Below are 18,447 nucleotides of genomic sequence, written 5' to 3' on the forward strand. Positions count from 1 at the left end.
CCACAAATACCTCATTTATTCCAATGTTTTATATTCAACTCTATGTACTGGTAAATTCCAGTATTTAGCATTATTTGCTTTGAGAGCAAAAGTTTTGTCTTTGTAAAAATAATTAAGACAGATTAAAAAATTTATTCTATAATATTACATATATTATATAGCGAAGATATAACTTCAAGAATGCCTTGCTGTGCATATATGGCATAATTTCTGAATTATGAAGTCAAACAAATTCTTCAGTTCTAATACTAACATAAACAAAGCACCAAGCACCATATCACCACTTTTAGAAAACTAAAGGATAAAGTAAATGGAGAGGAAACAAGGGTACATATTTGTAGTAAAGAAGCCTATAAAAAGTTCATTATTATTCCAAATTTTTCCAAACAGCAAAAATATCCAAGAAGTTTACATCTGAAATTAGACTGCTTTGTCCCTTTTTATTTTGCCCTTCTTAGCACTTATTTACTACAGAAAAAAAATTGGCACATACTGTCCATAGTGACAGAATTATGCTGTTTTCTATTATATATAGAAACTATATAGATTATTATGTTAATCTCCCCCAAATGAGAACATTTTTATTTCTATGGATCTAAAGTGACACATTAGGTCTAAGCAGACAGTAAGCACTCAACAGCTATTTACTGAATCATTTAGATTACAAATTTACACTGAGGAAAGGTTCTAAATGAAAGCATCTAAATCTTGATCAAGCTTTCCAGCTGATAAACTGTTAAGCAGTAAGGTGGTTTGTTTTATTTTCTTAAGATTTTACTTTAAATACAAAAACAAAACCACCAGCCACTATTTCACATGACTAATTGCAGTTTATCAAACAGAAGCCGCCAAGAAGTTTTAATAAGTCACTGAGATTTAAAACAATTCACTGGAAAGTATTTCAAAGAAATTTGGATAGATATATATTTTAATACATCATAGATCACTGTCAAAACCAATAATTCAGTAGCACAGGCACAATTTGGGAGTCTTTTTTAGTTTAGACATTTGTCAATCATTAATACCTTTAAAAATCACTTACTCCTCCACCCAGCTCACTTTTGAGAAAAGTTTTAAATCCAAAGACACAGCTCTAAATGACATGTTTTTTCCACACATAAAATTCCTATTCTTAAAAAAAAAAGCTCTCAATTCAGAGTTCACAAATCACTAGGAAAATAAAGTACAGACACATCTAATACCAGTTTTTTTGGGAAAGAGACCTAAAGTATTTTCTGTTATTTGCAGCTGCCTTAACAGCAAATGACAATTAAATGTGTGAACAAGGTTGTCAGAGTAACACTTGTCATTCACACTACTTATAGAAACGCGCCCCAAGACTTCCAGAAGCACTAATTAAAATTAACGAAAGCTTCTCAAGGGGACTTGTCAGATAAGTACATTTTGTCATTTGCTGTTTGAGACAGGAAAACCAAATCTCCTCAAAGCTCAAGAGTTTTCCCGCTAAAGTCTAAAGCCAACCCACCTGCCTGCCACCGGCGCTGTCGAACTGAGCCCAGATGCTCAGCAAGCAACTCATTAAGAGTTCCAATTTCTTCAATAAAACACAACCAGTCCGAGAAAAAACAAAACAAAACAACCTGATGGTAAAGGCGGAATGAACTTTCTCTCAGAAGTCAGAAAAGAAAGGGTCGAGGGAAAATATCTTTCCTCTTTTCTAAGGACCAGAGAAAGGTGCAAATTCTCACTGGCAGTTACTTGATATATGGCTCCACTAGCTTTTCTTTTTTTTTTTTTTTTTTTTCATTCTGCGTGAATGAAGACACTCAAAACGAGAAAAATGTTGAATGATATTACCCACCTCTAGCCCCAAAGAACCAAGGAACACTCTCACCCAGGACTCAGGTGGTCCTTTCTCACCTGGGCCCAGCAGAAGTCCGCCGTCCCCACGTAGAGCGCACTTTTCAGCAATACTCCTTGCGATTGGTTGACTGGGAAGAGAGCTCTCAATTCTATTGGCCATGGGAGCGGAGATAGCGGGCAAGGAGGCGGGTGTTTGGGGCTGGCTCTGACGGGTTTGCGGCTTGAGTTCCCAGAGTTCCTATTGGGTCAACGCGGGAAGTTCCAACATGGCGGCCGCGGCGGACTGCGGCACCGGCGCTGGGAGTACTGGATCTATAGGGGCTGCAGCATGCAAGAACAACGTCACCAGTTTCCAGAGGAAGGGTCCTAGAGCCAGCGGTACCGACAGCGGCTGTTCTCGACTGGTGTCCATCGCGGGCACACGACCGTCGGTGCGGAATGGACAGCTGCTGGTATCTACCGGGCTCCCAGCCCTGGACCAGCTCCTAGGTCGGTTCAGAACGGAGATTTGGGCTCAACAGAGGGAATACTTAGGGAGGGCACCTGCCAGGGAAGCCGCCCTAACCTCTTATTTATCTCTCACCCCTCAGCCTTCGGACTTGGAAAGGATAGTCCGGTCTGATAAAGATGTAGGGGAGGAAATGTTGTAGGGACACTCCTAAATGCTGTTACTGCTCCCACTTTATACTGTGTTTCTGGCCCACCAGCCTTTCTAGGTTACGACGGGATCCCTACATGGTTTTATCTAAAAATACTATCTAATCAGGGGAATCATTAATATTTGGAGATGGTTTGGCCTTCAACTCCAGGATCCCCTCCTGGTCTCTGCGCCGTTCTGCCAACCCCAGATAGCTCGTGGTTTCGCCTAACCTACAAAGTTTGTATCATTGTGAGAGATGGATTTCATTTAGAAAATGCTGAAAAAAGTAACTTCCCCACTTTCACCGCCAGGCTGCTTATCTCCTGGTTCTGAATCTTTAAACAAACTGTTGGCTTTAAGAGAATGGATGTTAAACACTTACGTGGGTACAAAGTAGTTAAAGCCTGTTGTTGATATCGGTGGTCGTACTAGTAGACTGCGTTAAATATATTTATATATATTTTTGTTAAATTTTTTCTCTGTATATTTTGCTTCCCAGAGTTAACATTGTTTAAAGTTAATTCACATTTTAATGAGGAAAAAGAAATCCAGTCCTTAGGCTTTCTTGTATAATCTTTGTAATTTTTCATGAGAAGCCTGCTGAAGAATAGCTTATTTCATAACTGTTACGTTGCGAAGATTGGCCACATTAGATTGCTAGGACAGAGCTGCTGTGTTAATAGAGCTTGTAAATTAGTTGTCTTATCAGAATGTTGCTTCATTAAAATTGGTCTATGTTTATATTTCATAACTCTATATAGTATGTGATCTGTCAGTTAAGTCTTGTACATTTTCATAAAATATTACAAATGCCATTGCTTGTTCTTGTACTACACTTGAAATTTCTCTCTGTATTACATTTTCCCCCTCAAGGTACACTCTTCAGATAGGTTTAGTGCAAAGGAAATTGACAAGGCAAGCAACCTTTGAGAAAGAACACAGCTTCTTGTCTGTTATGTCATGTTCTTAACTGAATCGTGGTTATTTCTACACAAATTTGAGTATTTGCACTTAATTGTCTCAAGTATTGCCTTCCTAAATTGCATGGTACTGAAAACAAATGATCCAAAATATATAGTTAGCAAATATTTATCTGTTTTTTTGTTTTTTTTTTTTTTCCCCTGTTGAGCTTTACTTGGTATCATCCTATACTTGAATTTAAAGTCTGGAAGCTGTTCCTAGTCCTTACCTTTTTTCCCCTTCCCTAATTCACTGGAGATATGGAACTTTATTCACTTAATCCTGAATCTCGTCAAACAAAAAGGTCATATTTCTGACATTATACCTTCAGTTTCTTATTAGAATAACGAACTTTGCCTGGCACAGTTTCTGGCACATAGTTGATTCTCGTTAAGTTCTTCATTGAAAGAGAACTATGTAGGAAAAAAAAAAAACCTGGGCAAGAGATTATGAAAGAGGTAGAATGAGTTATGTGTGAGCTCTAGAAGCAGATACAGTGACATGAACAAAGTCATTAAAGCTAGAGACAGTGTAGGCTGATCTTCAGGCTTCAAATTTAGTGTTACTGCACTGTGCTACAGCTGTTTCAGATTTTTGAGAGCTCTTTCGAAGTGGCTTTAAGCATTTATCAAACCCAAGACTAATGATTTAAGTACGTCTCTTAAAGCACCCACTAAAAAGTTAACCTAAAGCACTATATACATAAGTATTTCATTTATTTTTAAGTGTTTCTACAGTGATATAAACTTGAACTGTAATTTAAAAATCTTCCAGATTTGCTTGCGAGGGACACTAGTATTTGATTGTAAAAAACTTATGCTAAAAATTGGTGTTCGTTTAAGATAATTGACATAGGTATTAGTTTGGGGATATTTTGAAATATGTTTTGCATGTGTACAGTTAATTCTCAAAGTGCACAGAAGAGGTTGTTATAATAGGAGTTAGTACATTTGGAATAATAAATATGTCCAGAAGTATTTTAGTTGTTGTTAACTTCTTAATGACATTTTTGTATTTTTATTTTTTATTTTGTATGGCTCTGTAGAGCAAATCGGTTACATTTGTTTTTCATTAAAACATTATTTGGAAGTGAAATGTTTGGCTGCTAATGTGTATACACATAAATATAAGTAATTCAGATTATATTGTTACTCTAAAATATTTGACTCAGATTGTGACAAGCCTAATACAACCATATTGTGACAAGACACAATGATAGCAGGATGTTTTATCAGAATGGTGGAATTATACTATGACATCGCGACTGTTGCCTAAATATATTCTGTGGTTACTGTGAAACAAGTAAATATTGTATTGTCACAACCATGCAGTGCAGTGATATTTCACTACTGCCACTGTGATGTCAATGTAATTTTAAGCATAGATTCAAAATCTATTTAAGTATATTTTTGAATATATTATACAGGCAAATTGAATGTTGATCATTTGAAGATATGCTAATATTTCCATTCCTACTCCCAAATGCCTTATGAATTTGACAATTCCCCACATCAGCATCTTTTTTAAACATGATCTAATCATATCAAAAACTTTTGTTCTCACAACTTAAATTTTGTTAGATATTGATATACATTTCCCAAGTTGGCCACATTGAAATTTTCAACTTCCAAGATTTTTCTAACCCAGCTTCTCTACCCTGTCCTTCCAGGACATTTATGTCATTATATGAGGACACCATATATATATATATATATATATATATATATATTTCATTTCCCTTCTTCCAGTAATCACCAAGAAGTTTACAGTGGATAAAGGATTCTGGCAGAATTTCTTTCCTTTTTTTTTTTTTTTTTTTTGTAGGGCAAAAGGTATAGCTCTTACCTGGTGTGTGTGTGTGTGTGTGTGTGTGTGTATTTTTTTTTTCCCCCTAGGGCAAAAGGTAAAAGCTCAATATGATCTTAGGATCATATTGTCTAACCTGGGGGAATTCTCTCCCAGGCTTATCCTTCAAAAAGGTACATTAAGAAGGGGTGATATCTCAAGTTTGACTGGTTTAATTAATGTGCTGTTTGGGACTTACTCAATTTTGACAATCAGGTGAATGGAAGATAGGGATTTGGGATAAAGAACAGTCCAGGAAGAATACTCCAAAGAAGCTTGAAGATAGCTATCATTTTCAATGCTAATGATAAAAAGTAAATACTGGTGGGCTTATTTCCTTTGCTCCACTGTATCTTAATTAGAATATGTGATATATGTTGAGTTTGGACTATATATTAAAAATAATCCTTATTTTTATGGTTATGATAGTTTAGTAATGGCTGTACATTTAAGGAAAACGTAGCTTATTCATTTATATTGATACATAAACTTGTTTCATGTAACTTAATCTATAGAACCATTCTGTTTATAGCTTTTTCTGTTTTGTTTCCTATATTTTCCCAGCTAATCGTTGTGATAATCAAGAGTTGTCAGGAGGTTTCCTACCTCCCAGAGAGAGAAGAAAAAGTAGACTTGTTAATGAAATGAACTGCAGTTTAATTTGAGGCATGGCATTAATTAAATAGTTCAGGACATTGCTGTGAACAAAGGAAGGGATAGGAACTGTTTGTACTTTGCATTCTCCCTAAAATGAACTATAATTTTATACAAAACTATTCCTTTATAGAAATGACTGCTATAAATTACTGTTGTCTTTTCTGACTTTTATTTCCTTTCCCTTTTACTTCCCCTAACTTTGAAAAAGGAGAGGCCCTTATAAAGTAAGGTATCACTCTGGGTCGTTATATCCTAATACATTAATTTGACCTTGCTTACCCAAAATTTATAGCTTAACTAGAGATCTGCTTTGGGAAGTGTAAATGGTGATTGAATTTTCTCCCTTTAATATAATTTTCTGGGGCTCCTGGCTGGCTCAGTTGGTAGAGTATATGACTCTTGATCTCAGGGTACTAATGGAGTTCTGAATGTAAAGATCCATTAAAATAAGCTTTGGTTGAATGTATCGTGTCAAGATATCCTGTCATGGCTGGTTGCAGAAGCTTTTTATTTTTTGATGAGTACATGGATACAAACTTATTCAAACTTACTCTAGTTTAAAATACAGTTAGAACCACAGTTCATATATCATATATCAAGTGAGATATATCAAAATACTTTATGCAGAAGTATTTTAGGGAAATGTGAGGTCTCATCACCCTAAAATTTCAAAGAACAGAGGAACTTTGCTGTTACATATATGTACGTGTCAAATCATTTTACCTCATAAACAGAATAAAAGCTTGATTTTTTAAAATAATAAGGTGGCTTCATCTTATTCCCCATGACCAACCTCCGAAATGACCAACCTCTACTAAAGCCATCCAAATTTAAGTCTAGTAAATTTACATGGTAGAGCCCTTTAGAAAAAAAGATAATTGCCTTTTGTAAGAGAAATCCTGATATTATATTCAAATGTCTGATTAAAGTCATTAACATGTCCTCATTTTATGTTTTTTTGAGTAATGTTCACATTTTCCAAACATTAGAAATTGAATGTACATAAGATTTAAAATTTAATTGGGTGGCATTTCCTGAATTATCAGAAACTGGTTTATTTGAATCATTCTTACAGAAAATTACCTTCTTAGTGTACTCTCATTTGTATAATGCTTTGCTTAACTAGTTCATCAACGGGAAGTATTCTAATTCTTACTACTATAATGATCACTATTTATCAAATAATGGTATATCTATAATTATTTGTTCTCATTAGAAAATAATTGCCAGAATGGTAATAGCTCTTACTGAGTACCTTTCTGAGCCAGACACTTGAGCTAGGTATCATTTCATTTAATTGGGAAACTATTCCTGGATCTATTCTTATCATCCCACTGTGAATGACATTCACAAAATATCTTCAGTTCTGCATCTAACTGTTCCAGTTGTAGCCTTCATACAAATTCTTAATTTGAGGCTATATGAATGTAGACCCAGGGATGTTAAGACAAGAAATCTAAATCTTTCCTACAAGAAATAGATTAAGGAACAGAAACCAGGTAACTTTTTTTAATAGTACCTGCTGTAGGTTAGACCATGCAGTATCTGTTATGTACCTCTATTAGTTTGTCTTAAATATACACAGAATGGTGAGTAGGCATTTAAATGCTTGTTTTGCATGTAAGAGAGAAATAAGGAACTGGAAATTTAAAATGCTCAAAGTACATTAATCAAAAAAGTTAAGCGCTCAAAATGGATTAAAAAAATTTAGTAGTGGTTTATATGTAGCACAAACTATAAAAGTAGACACTTAGCCTAATCTTAGAGAAAATCTTTTTGCTCAGATCTTTTATGGTTGTTTTCATCCTATATATTTCATTTTATGTGATTCTTTTTTTTTTTTTTTAAGATTTTTATTTATTTATTTGAGAGAGAGAGTGAGAGAGAGCATGAGTGAGGAGAAGGTCAGAGAGAGAAACAGACTCCCCATGGAGCTGGGAGCCCGATGTGGGACTCGATCCCGGGACTCCAGGATCATGACCTGAGCTGAAGGCAGTCGTCCAACCAACTGAGCCACCCAGGCGCCCCACATTTTATGTGATTCTTTTAGTTCAAACAAAATTTGAAGTTATCCTGTATAGTCTGGTATGTCTTTAAATGCTATATTGAAAGAACCTATCTAAATGTGAAATTAAAATACATATTTAGTGCGATAACAAATCCACATAAACATTAAAATATATATAAAGTGTTAGTTTATTTGTCTTTAAATGCTATATTGAAAGAACCTATCTAAATTTGAAATTAAAATACATATTTAGTGCGATAACAAATCCACATGAACATTAAAATATATATAAAGTGTTAGTTTATTTTTAAAATCTTCTCTAACAATTTAAAATGTTCTATTTAGAGTCATAAAGTCACCAAATATAGTATTCTATTTTATGTTCATGTATATTACCAAATTTCAAACTCTTTGAACAATAACATTTATGCATATTTGCAAGGCAAAAAGTAAACACTGTCAAAGGAATTTTACATACTAAGTTATTCTATATAATGTTTACCACTACAAAATTTGTTGGGGGAAAAGTTTTTTTACTGGTACTCTAAATATTTCTTTCACAGTTTTATGCACCAAAACCAAAGACATTGGTAGGATTGTCTTCAATTATCCAACAATTTTGAGTAGTTTCTTTTTAAATTACTTTAGATCTATTTCATCCTTTGATATTCATATTTCATTCTATTTTAAGTGAATTTGCTAGTATAATTTATAACAAATGGAAATACTTTTACAAATGTTTTTACAAATGTTGCGCAAAATATTTGTACTCAAATGTCTTTTCATTGTAGTTCTAGTTATCTATAATTTGACTTCAAATTGATTTTTATTAAATCACTATTTGAGTTATATGCTAATGACAGTACCACTCTAATTCAGATATTCAAAAGAACATTTTCTGCTATTATTAAAAATGTATTCTGGGGGTGCCTGGGTGGCTCAGTGGGTTAAAGCCTCTGCCTTCAGCTCAGGTCATGATCCCAGAGACCTGGGATCAAGCCCCACATCGGGCTCTCTGCTCAACGGGGAGCCTGCTTCCCCCTGTCTCTCTGCCTGCCTCTCTGCCTACTTGTGATCTTCTGTCTGTCAAATAAATAAATAAATAAAATCTTTAAGGGCGCCTGGGTGGCTCAGTGGGGTAAGCCTCTGCATTCGGCTCAGGTCGTGATCTCAGGGTCCTGGGACCGAGCCCCCCATCGGGCTCTCTACTCAGCAGGGAGCCTGCTTCCTCCTCTCTCTCTCTGCCTGCCTCTCTGCCTACTTGTGATCTCTCTCTATCAAATAAATAAAAATATAAAAATAAATTTAAAAAATTTATTTTATAATGGTGACTTTTTTGTTTGAAATTATGAAAATATTGTTTATTTTAAATTCTAAATGTATTTGGGAATATGTCCATCTTTGTGTGTATTTTCCTATTGAAAAAGGGAACTACTTTTAATTATCGGTTGTTTTTCTCCAAGGCTTATTAAATTTGAGTGTAAATACTAAAGTGGAATTTCTATTATAATAATAACCTTTCCTATGTTGTACTTCTGTAGTATTAAGTTACTGTGAACATTAGGTCTTGGCTATTGAGTTAATTTATTAACAGGTACTAAATGTAACATTATTGGGACACGTAACCACAGTTATGTTGAGTGCTGCATGGTCCTATCATAGGAGAAGAGAGGATAGTACAGTATATTATGAAAGTAATTGTAATGTGTAGTGTGTAATTACATATAATATATAATTATTTCATAATAGCACCTTAAGCAAAATATCTCCAAGGTAATTAAAATGTTGTTCTCATCTGCAATTTTAAAGTTAGTGAAGTAGTTGTCCTTGATAAAGCTTAACTTTTATGCTAAAGATAATGTGTATGAAAGGATAGATTAATTTTTTTCTTGGTTTTATTTTGTTTCCAGGTGGAGGTTTGGCTGTTGGAACAGTTCTTCTAATTGGTTAGTATAGCATATACTGATTAGAGTTTTCTATTGTGCATAATGATTTTATGGGTTTGCCAATTCTGATATTAAATATATAGCTTTCTATAAGAGTTAAGCTAAATTAGAAAAGAAATGCCGTAAGTTTTAATTTAAATGATCCAAACTTGGAATAAATGAAGCAAGTATATCTGCAAATACAGCTCTGATAATTTAAAAATGTTCACAGTCCATTGTCCTCTGTTTCTTCTTAAAAAGGTTAAAATTAATGCCAATTGTTTTTTTGGGCGGGTGGGGGACATCTCTGTATGTAAGTGAGATTATTATAGTGATTAATTTGAGAAGTTGTACCAATAAGTCGATTGTATATATATCATGCATTTTTATTACTATTTTTTTCTTATTGAAAGAAAAGTAACTGATAAAGCATATTCTTGTTCACCTTTAAGTACCAATAGTTCTTATTTAATTATACATACATAATCCTATTTGCCTTATTGTTTAGATTATAGAATCTGGAATTAAAATAAACTTTGGCAGTTATGTAGTCAAAGTTCCCAACTAGCCATAAATCACTTTTCGATCATTGTTGACAGTATCAAACAATTTGGATACAGATTATATAATTCAAAGGGCTCACTACTTCACAAAACTATGAATTATTATTGAAATTATTAGAAAATTCTTTTTTTAAAATATGTATTTGAGAGAGAGAGCAAGTACAAGCAGGAGGAGCTGCAGAGGGAGAGGGAGAACAGACTCCCTCCCTGAGCGGGGAGCCCAATGTGGGGCTCAGTCCCAGCACCCCGGGATCACAGCCTGAGCCAAAGGCAGACACTTAACCAACTGAACTACCCAGGGGCCCCAGGAAGCTCTCTATATTAATGTTTAATCTATATAATTTAACAGATTTGTTGTTTCTAATTTTCTCTGATTTAACTTGCATACTTTTTCACATGACACTCTTAAAATGTTTGAAAATATTTTATTACCTCAAATCTTCTTTAAATGAAATAGACACAGCTCCTTAAACTCCTTTTAATGTGTTGTGGCTTTCATGTTCCTTACTCTCCTGGTTCTTTCGTCATACCTATCAAACTGATGTCTCTTCAGCTGTGCTCACAACTGAATACAGTATTCCAAATTTACTATGCTTATACTTACACTACAAATTGTGATAATCTAGGTAGAATTATTATTTCTAGGCACCAATAAAGTTGCTCTATATTCATTGACTTCTCTTAAGGTAGCAATGAAATGTGTTACTCTGCCCCAGGAATGCAAAATGGTGGTGTTTTAAATTTAGTATATACCTAAGCATTTGTCTGATAAGTAAAGCTCTATCTGGAAAACTCAAAAGAGATGTGTAGTACATCTTATTCCCCATCTCTGCTGTATAATTAAAGAGTAATAATAATAGCGAGAGCTGTCCTTTTCTTACTGTGGGTCAGTATTGTGCTGTTTTTATTTTTTTAAGATTTTATTTATTTATTTGAGAGAGAGAGAGCACAAACAAGCAGAAGGAGAGGGAGAAACAGGCTTCCCCCTGGACAGGGAGCATATCATAGGGCTCTGTCCCAGGACCCTGAGATCATGACCCTAGCCAAAGGCAAATGCTTAACCAACTGAGCCACCCAGGTGCCCTATGCTAAGTGTTTTATACATGGTCTTTCCCTTAACATAACAACCCTATAAGATGTTACATGTACTCCGTATTAACCCCATCTTATCCTTAAAGAAATAAGGCTCAGAGGGTGAAGTGATTTTCCCATTATCACACAGCAAGTGAAAGAACTAGGATTTGAATTCTGGTATGACTGAAAGGCTGTGGTTTTTTGTTTTTTGTTTTTTTTTTGTAACTCTGTCTAATAGCCATAAACAGTAAAATAGGAGTTTTATACCTTGTTAATTTTTTGTAACTCTGTCTAATAGCCTTGTTAATTTTTTTGTAACTCTGTCTAATAGCCATAAACAGTAAAATAGGAGTTTTATACCTTGTTAATTTTTTAAAAGATTTTATTTATTTGAGAGAGAGAGCATGAGATGGGAGAAGGTAAGAGGGAAAAGCAGACTCTCCAAGGAGGAGGGAGCCTGATGCAGGACTCCATCCCAGGATACTGGGATCATGACCTGAGTTGAAGGCCAACTCAGCTTAACCAACTGAGCTACCCAGGTGCCCAGTTTTCTACCTATTTAGAATAAAGTTTTAAGTAGTAAATTAAGCCTACATTGTGGGGGTCTTTTCTTTTAATAATTTCCAAATTTCTAAACTTGAAAGAGCCCTCATTTAATTAATTCACAATAAGGATAAAAGTTGTAGCAATGCCAAAAAATTCTTTTTTTTAAGAGTACAAACTGGTGGTTGCCAGAGGAGAGGACAGTGGCAGGGGGCCGACGGGGTTGAAATGGATGAAGGGGAGCGGGAGGTACAGACTTCCAGTTATGGAGTGCATTCATCACAGGGATGAAAGGTAGAGCAGAGGGATTGTAGTCAATGATATTATAGTAGGGTTATATGATGACAGATTGTAGCTACACATGCAGTAAACGTAGCATAAAGGTGTTGAAGTATTGAATCAATATGTTATACACCTGAAACTAATGTAACATTGTGTGTCAGCTGTACTTCAACAAAAAATAAATAATTAAAATAGACTTTTTAAAAAAGAAAAATGTTTTTATTTTACATAATCAGCATTTCTTCATTCTAGGCGGAAAGTTTTGTCTCCATAATAGTAAAAGAATATACAAAGGCTATTAATTAAGATTTTTCAGGTGTGCAATATTTGTTAAAGATTGATTTGTATAGTTGTAGCTTATTGCTACCTAAAATATATTAATTTTTACAAATAATGCCATTGAGTCATGTTGGTTCTGTGTTCAGTCATCATATTTTAACCCAGCCATTAATTTCCATGCAGCTCTTGGTTGCAAAATCCCTGCCAAGTTTTTACCATTTACTTCAATCACTACAGCATAATTTTCCAGACACTTACCTAGGGCTTAGTGCCCAAGTATCTGAATAATAGACAACATTTAATAAAAAATTAAGTAAAATATGTTCTATTAAATATCTGTGCCCTTATCAGTCTTTAAAGTACTATTTAAGAACCTGCGGTACAGAATTATTCTTTTTTTTTTTTTTTTTTTTTTGACAGAGAGCGAGATCACAAGTAGGCAGAGAGGCAGGCAGAGAGAGAGGGAGAAGTAGGCTCCCCGCTGAGCAGAGAGCCCAACATAGGGCTCCATCCCAGGCCCTGAAACCATGACCTGAGCCAAAGGCAATGGTTCAACCTACTGTGCCACCCAGGCACCCCCAGAATTATTCTTAACAGTAGACGTAAGAGGAAGAAATACTCTGTAATTGAGAAATTCTAGAAATGGTGATGTCAGTCTCATTTTTAAAACTTATCTTTTACTAAATAAGGAATGAATGAAGGATTTTATGGACAAATATTTCCATTTTTAATGTCAATAAATAAATACATAAAATAGAAAACGATATGTACAGAATATTAGGTTGTCCTTTCAGTTGCTCCGTTCCCGTACCCAGAGACAATAATGTTCTGGTATCCTCCCCAAATATTTCTGCTGAAATAAGAAACATGGGGGTACTTTGCTTTTTCCACTTAATACATCTTAGAGATCAGTCCATGTGCAATCATATGTTTATTCTAACAACTCTAAAAGATTCCCTTATATGGATGTGCATAATTTATTTAAATAGTTCTCAATTGATAAATTTAAGTTCCATTCTTCCATTGCTAACAATGCTGTTGTACATAATCTTGTATATAAGCTTTGCAAACATGTGTAAATATCTGTAGAATAAATTCCAAGATACAGACTTGCTTAGTTGAGGCATGTTAAATTGTATTGGATATTATTAGATTGTTCTCCCAAGAGGGATATGCCATCTTTTACTTCAGACAGTTAGCAGTTATAAGAATACACCAGTGAGTTTACCTTCACCCTTAACAACACTGCGTATTAACGAACATTTAAATCTTTACCAGTCTGAACAAATGAAAAGTGAAGAATAGCATTTCATCACTTGAGCCTGGGACTTTGTGCTTTGATGACTAAAAATCTGGAGAGTTACTATAATAGTTTCTAAAATGTGCAACTAAATTTTAATTCTTTTCTTGAGGGGAAGTATCTGTGAATGATTGATAATTCATTCAGAAAATGTTCGTTGGGGTTACAAATATCAATCAGTGCTCTCTTTCCTTAAGGAACTTCGCACCTATGGAGGAGACATAGGTAAAACAAATAATTACAATTTAATAAGTTAAATACCATAATAGATGTGTCTGTAATTACACTTTAACATGTGTTGTAGCCAGAACAAGGCTGTTGATTTTTATATATTGTTCTTATAACCTGCAACTCTTGAATAGTTTATAGATTCACTTGAATATAATGAGTAGGCAGCCATCTTTGGCAAATATTGACAATGTTATTTTATGACTGGCATCTTGCAGTCGGGTGCTTCCATAACAAATAGGAAAAATAGGAGTGTGGCTTTGGAACCAGGTAGTGGGCAAAAGCTGGAAGGATTTTAAGGAGCATATTAGTTAGAGGAAGCCTAAATTGCCGTGAACAGATGGTTAGTGTAGATCTGTACTCTGATGACACTGCTAGTGAGAGTGAAAAGAAACTGAGATCCATGTTACCGAAAGCTGGAGGATAGGGCATCCTTGTTAAACAGTGGCAGAAAGCGTAGCGATATTGTTATCTGCAGTTGTATGGGAAGAAAACACATGCCTGATGAACTTGATGGTCTAGCAAAGGAGATTTTTTTTTTTATAGTGTGTAATAAGGAAAAGCTCAGACAAGAATAACTAAAGCATAGTAACATATTTTTTTAAAAGTCTATCTTTGATGAAATATCAATTCACTGACATATTATTTACTAGATATTCAATAACTGTTAAAGTAATGATTGAATAAAAGAATATGACAGGTATAAGGCAAACACCTTGCCTTTATAGTCTGGTTTTTCTGTAAAGCTAATAGTTTGAATCGTCGGTGTATTATTTATGTCCTTTTATCAACTTCTAAGTGTTAAAGATTTTTGAAAATATGTAAAACTGTGTAAATTTAGTTTCATCTATTAGCTTTTCTTTAGAAAACCTTCAAGCATTGGGCACCTGGGTGGCTCAGTCAGTTAAGCATCTGACCCTAGGTTTCTGCTCAGGTCATGATCTCAGTATCATGGGAAAGAACCCCATGTTGGGTGCCGTGCTCAGCACAGAGTCTGCTTGAGATTCTCTCCCTCTCCTTCTGGTCCTCCCCCTACTTCTTTTCTCTTTCTCTCTCTCTCTCTAAAATAAATTATCTCCCCAGGGCCCCTGGGCAGCTCGGTCTGAGCCGACTCTGGATTTCAACTAAGGGCATGCTCTCAGGGTACTGGGATCAAGCCCCATATCAGGCTCCAGCTTAGTGGGGAGTCTCCTTGGGATTCTGTCTCTCCCTCTCCCTCTGTCCCTTCCTTTGCTCAGTTGTGTTCAACTTGTAGAGTAGATGAAGTTTGCCTTAAAAAATGGTTCAACATTTCCGAATATAAACCAGTTACGGAGACTTAAGGTCAGTGGATAGGAGCTTAGGGCATAACTATATTGCTCATCACTCAAAGATTTTTTTTTAATTCCCAAATTAAAGCATGAAGATGGTTTGCTGTAATAGATTTTCACTATAGATTGTCAGTTTTTTTACCATGTCTCTTGAAATAGATTACTCCTTTACCAAGGTGATTGTGTGCATAAGTGTGTTCATGCACATAAGTCTGGGCTTACAGAACAGTGTATTTACAATTTCAGTAGCAATGGAACTATGAAATCTAGACATAGTGAACACTGCCAGAAATCCAGGGTAGGTGCATTTTAGACCTTCCAAATACAGCTGGAAAAATGAATATGAATTTGTAACAGGCCATTCTCAATTGAATAACCAAGGGACCCCTACAATTATTTAGAAAATCAAAGATTTTTCCTGAAACATGTTTCATTCTTTGGTACTGAACTAGGTTTTGAGATGTTTTTATTTAAATTGCTTGCTGACAGTTTGGCACAAAGATAAATTTAGGACATCTTAAAAGTATCAAAAGTGAAGGAATGGCATAAATAGAATTTATACATCTTCTTTTAAAATAAAGGATCTTGGGGCACCTGAGTGGCTCAGTGGGTTGGGTGTCTGCCTTCGGCTTAGGTCATGATCTTAGGATCCTGGGAGCGAGCCCTGTGTTGGGCTCCCTGCTCAGCAGGCAGCCTGCTTCCCGCACCCCCCATCTGCCTTTCTGCCTATTGTGATCTCTATCAAATAAATAAATAAAATTCTTAAAATAGAGGATCTTAATCTGTTTACGGCGATATTGAGCATCAAAAGGTTTAATAGAAGTTGTCAGTCATTAAAGTACAAGTTATGTGACACTTATGAGTGCATTATTTTTAAATTAATATCTTAGTTCAGAAGTAGGAAATAATACACTATTAGACAGTTACAACTAGCTATGAGTGTAACTTTGTATTAGTTTCTTATTACTGTGTAACAGTATTAACACAGACTTAGTTTAAAAACAAAACACATTTATTATCCCATGATTCCTGTGGATTGGGAGTCCAAGCACAGATCATCAGGTCCTCTGCAAGCCATCTGAAGACTTGGCTGGGGAAGGATCTGCTTTCAAGCTCACATGTTTGTTGGCAGCATTCAGTTTCTTGCTGCCTGTCAGTCAAGGGCAGCTCCCAACATGGCATCTTATTTCTTCTAAACCAGTGAAGAAGAACATGTCTCAGCAAGACAGACATTACAGTCTTATGCAACAGAAGCGGTGACATCCCGTTACCTTTGCTATATTCTTGTGGTTAGAAACAAGTCACAGCTTCCAGACACACTCAAAAAGAGGAGATTTTACAAAGGCTTGAATACCAGGAAATAGGAATCATGGGGTTCACCTTAGAATCTGCTACTCTTTTCACAATTTTAATTTGTTATTATTTCATGTAATAGCAAAAACTAAGCACTCTCACTCAATATATCTCTCACAGGATATTATAATATTTTCTCATTGGTTGCCTTCAACTTTTTTGAAATCACAGTTATACATTTTCTTCTACACCATGTAATAAATTCTAAGCATTTTCCTTATTATGCCTGAGTTGGCAAACTATAGCCTGTGGTCCACTGACCTATCTATAAGTAAATTTTTTAGAACGCAGCCATGCTTAATTATTTGTATATTGTTTATGGTTGCATCTGTGATAACAGGTGCAGAGTTGAATACTTTCAACAGAGACTGCATGTACAGTTCACAAGTCTGAAAAACTTATTTTCTGACTCTTTAAGAAAATGGCTTACAAATGGCTGTTTTGTATTCTGTATTTTTCTTAACTTATGGCAGTAAAGCTTGTTGAAAGATTGAAACAGGATAGACTAGTGTCCATGCAGTTCTTTCATCAAACCACCTGACCTTTTTTCCTGAAGCATCTAAGCACATACAGTGTGTTTAGCATTGCTAGGCAGTATAAATCTTGGGTTTTACCCTTTCTGAACTTAAACTGGATGTTTTTTGCACATTTATTGGAATAAATATTCCAGTATTCATTGGAATAAATATGAACAGTACATACATACAGATGTTTTTGCAGATGTAAGAAGAGGTATAGAAAAGGCTTAAATTGAATCAAACTATGGGTATAAATTGAAGGGAAATGAAGAGAGGAAAGTACTCCCATGGAAAATTGTATTAACAAATGCACAAAAGTGGGTATCAACACAGTATGCTTATGTAGTAAAGAAGTGAGAGCTCTTTTAAAATAGAGATTATTTAGAATTAGTCAGAGGGAAAGTTTGGCTTTCTTCCCCAGGGTCTCTTCCCTCAACTACCTACTTGTACAATTCAAATTGTAAAACTTCAGAACCTTAAACCAGCTTCTCAAATTGTGGTGTGCAGAGATGAGGCTGTTTACTTTTCATCCACCAGAGGACTCCTGGGATTTTTGTTTGTTTAACTTTATGGCCAGCTAAATCCATCATGCTTTACCTCTTTGTTGTCTTTGGTCATTGTCCAAGAATTAAGCTATTCTAATGATCATCTCTGTTACTTTTATCTCTGTAATACCCTTTTTACTCTGTAGATTCAATTTCCTACTCTTCTTATCCCTTCTAAATCTTCCCAATTTGCTTTGTATAATACCTATTTCATATGAAACAAACTCTAATGTCTTAAATATTATCATTAAATATTTTATAGAAATATATAACACTTATTGAGGATTTACTGTGTGCTGGGTATCATGCTAAGCTCTTGACATGTATTTTATCATTTAGTTTCGCAACAATCAGAGGAGTGTCTATATTTTACAGGAGATTAGAATTTTGGGAGAAGCCAAGTAACTTGCCCAAAGTCACACACTTTGTAGCTAAGATTTGCAAGCAGCTTTTTCTGACATTAAATCATCATTTTACACTAAAATGTGGTAATTTACTTTAAAGTTTTTTTTTTTTTTCCAAAGTGAGATTTATACCTTTGGCTTTTCTACCTTTTATGTCATCTCACTGCTGCCATATATTGTCTTCTTAGT

General features: G+C 34.9%; 2 protein-coding genes across 3 annotated transcripts in view; one reads left to right on the plus strand and one right to left on the minus strand.

Annotated features, from left to right (window-relative positions):
• The window catches only part of IMMP1L (inner mitochondrial membrane peptidase subunit 1), an 82,052-nt gene extending 80,143 nt beyond the window's left edge, over positions 1–1,909 (minus strand). For both annotated transcript variants that reach the window (XM_044259015.1, XM_044259013.1), the window contains exon 1: positions 1,823–1,909. The gene's annotated coding sequence lies outside the window, so the exon portion shown is untranslated. The remainder of the gene's footprint in view (positions 1–1,822) is intronic.
• A 169-nt stretch (positions 1,910–2,078) lies between these two features.
• ELP4 (elongator acetyltransferase complex subunit 4) overlaps positions 2,079–18,447 on the plus strand; it is a 242,755-nt gene continuing 226,386 nt past the window's right edge. Inside the window, exons 1-2 of the mRNA XM_044259021.1 lie at positions 2,079–2,313; positions 9,845–9,880. Of these exons, the coding sequence (XP_044114956.1) occupies positions 2,091–2,313; positions 9,845–9,880 (259 nt within the window). The 5' untranslated portion in view covers positions 2,079–2,090. The remainder of the gene's footprint in view (positions 2,314–9,844; positions 9,881–18,447) is intronic.

The sequence above is a fragment of the Neovison vison genome, chromosome 7 (assembly GCF_020171115.1).
Source record: "Neovison vison isolate M4711 chromosome 7, ASM_NN_V1, whole genome shotgun sequence".
Taxonomy (NCBI): domain Eukaryota; kingdom Metazoa; phylum Chordata; class Mammalia; order Carnivora; family Mustelidae; genus Neogale; species Neogale vison.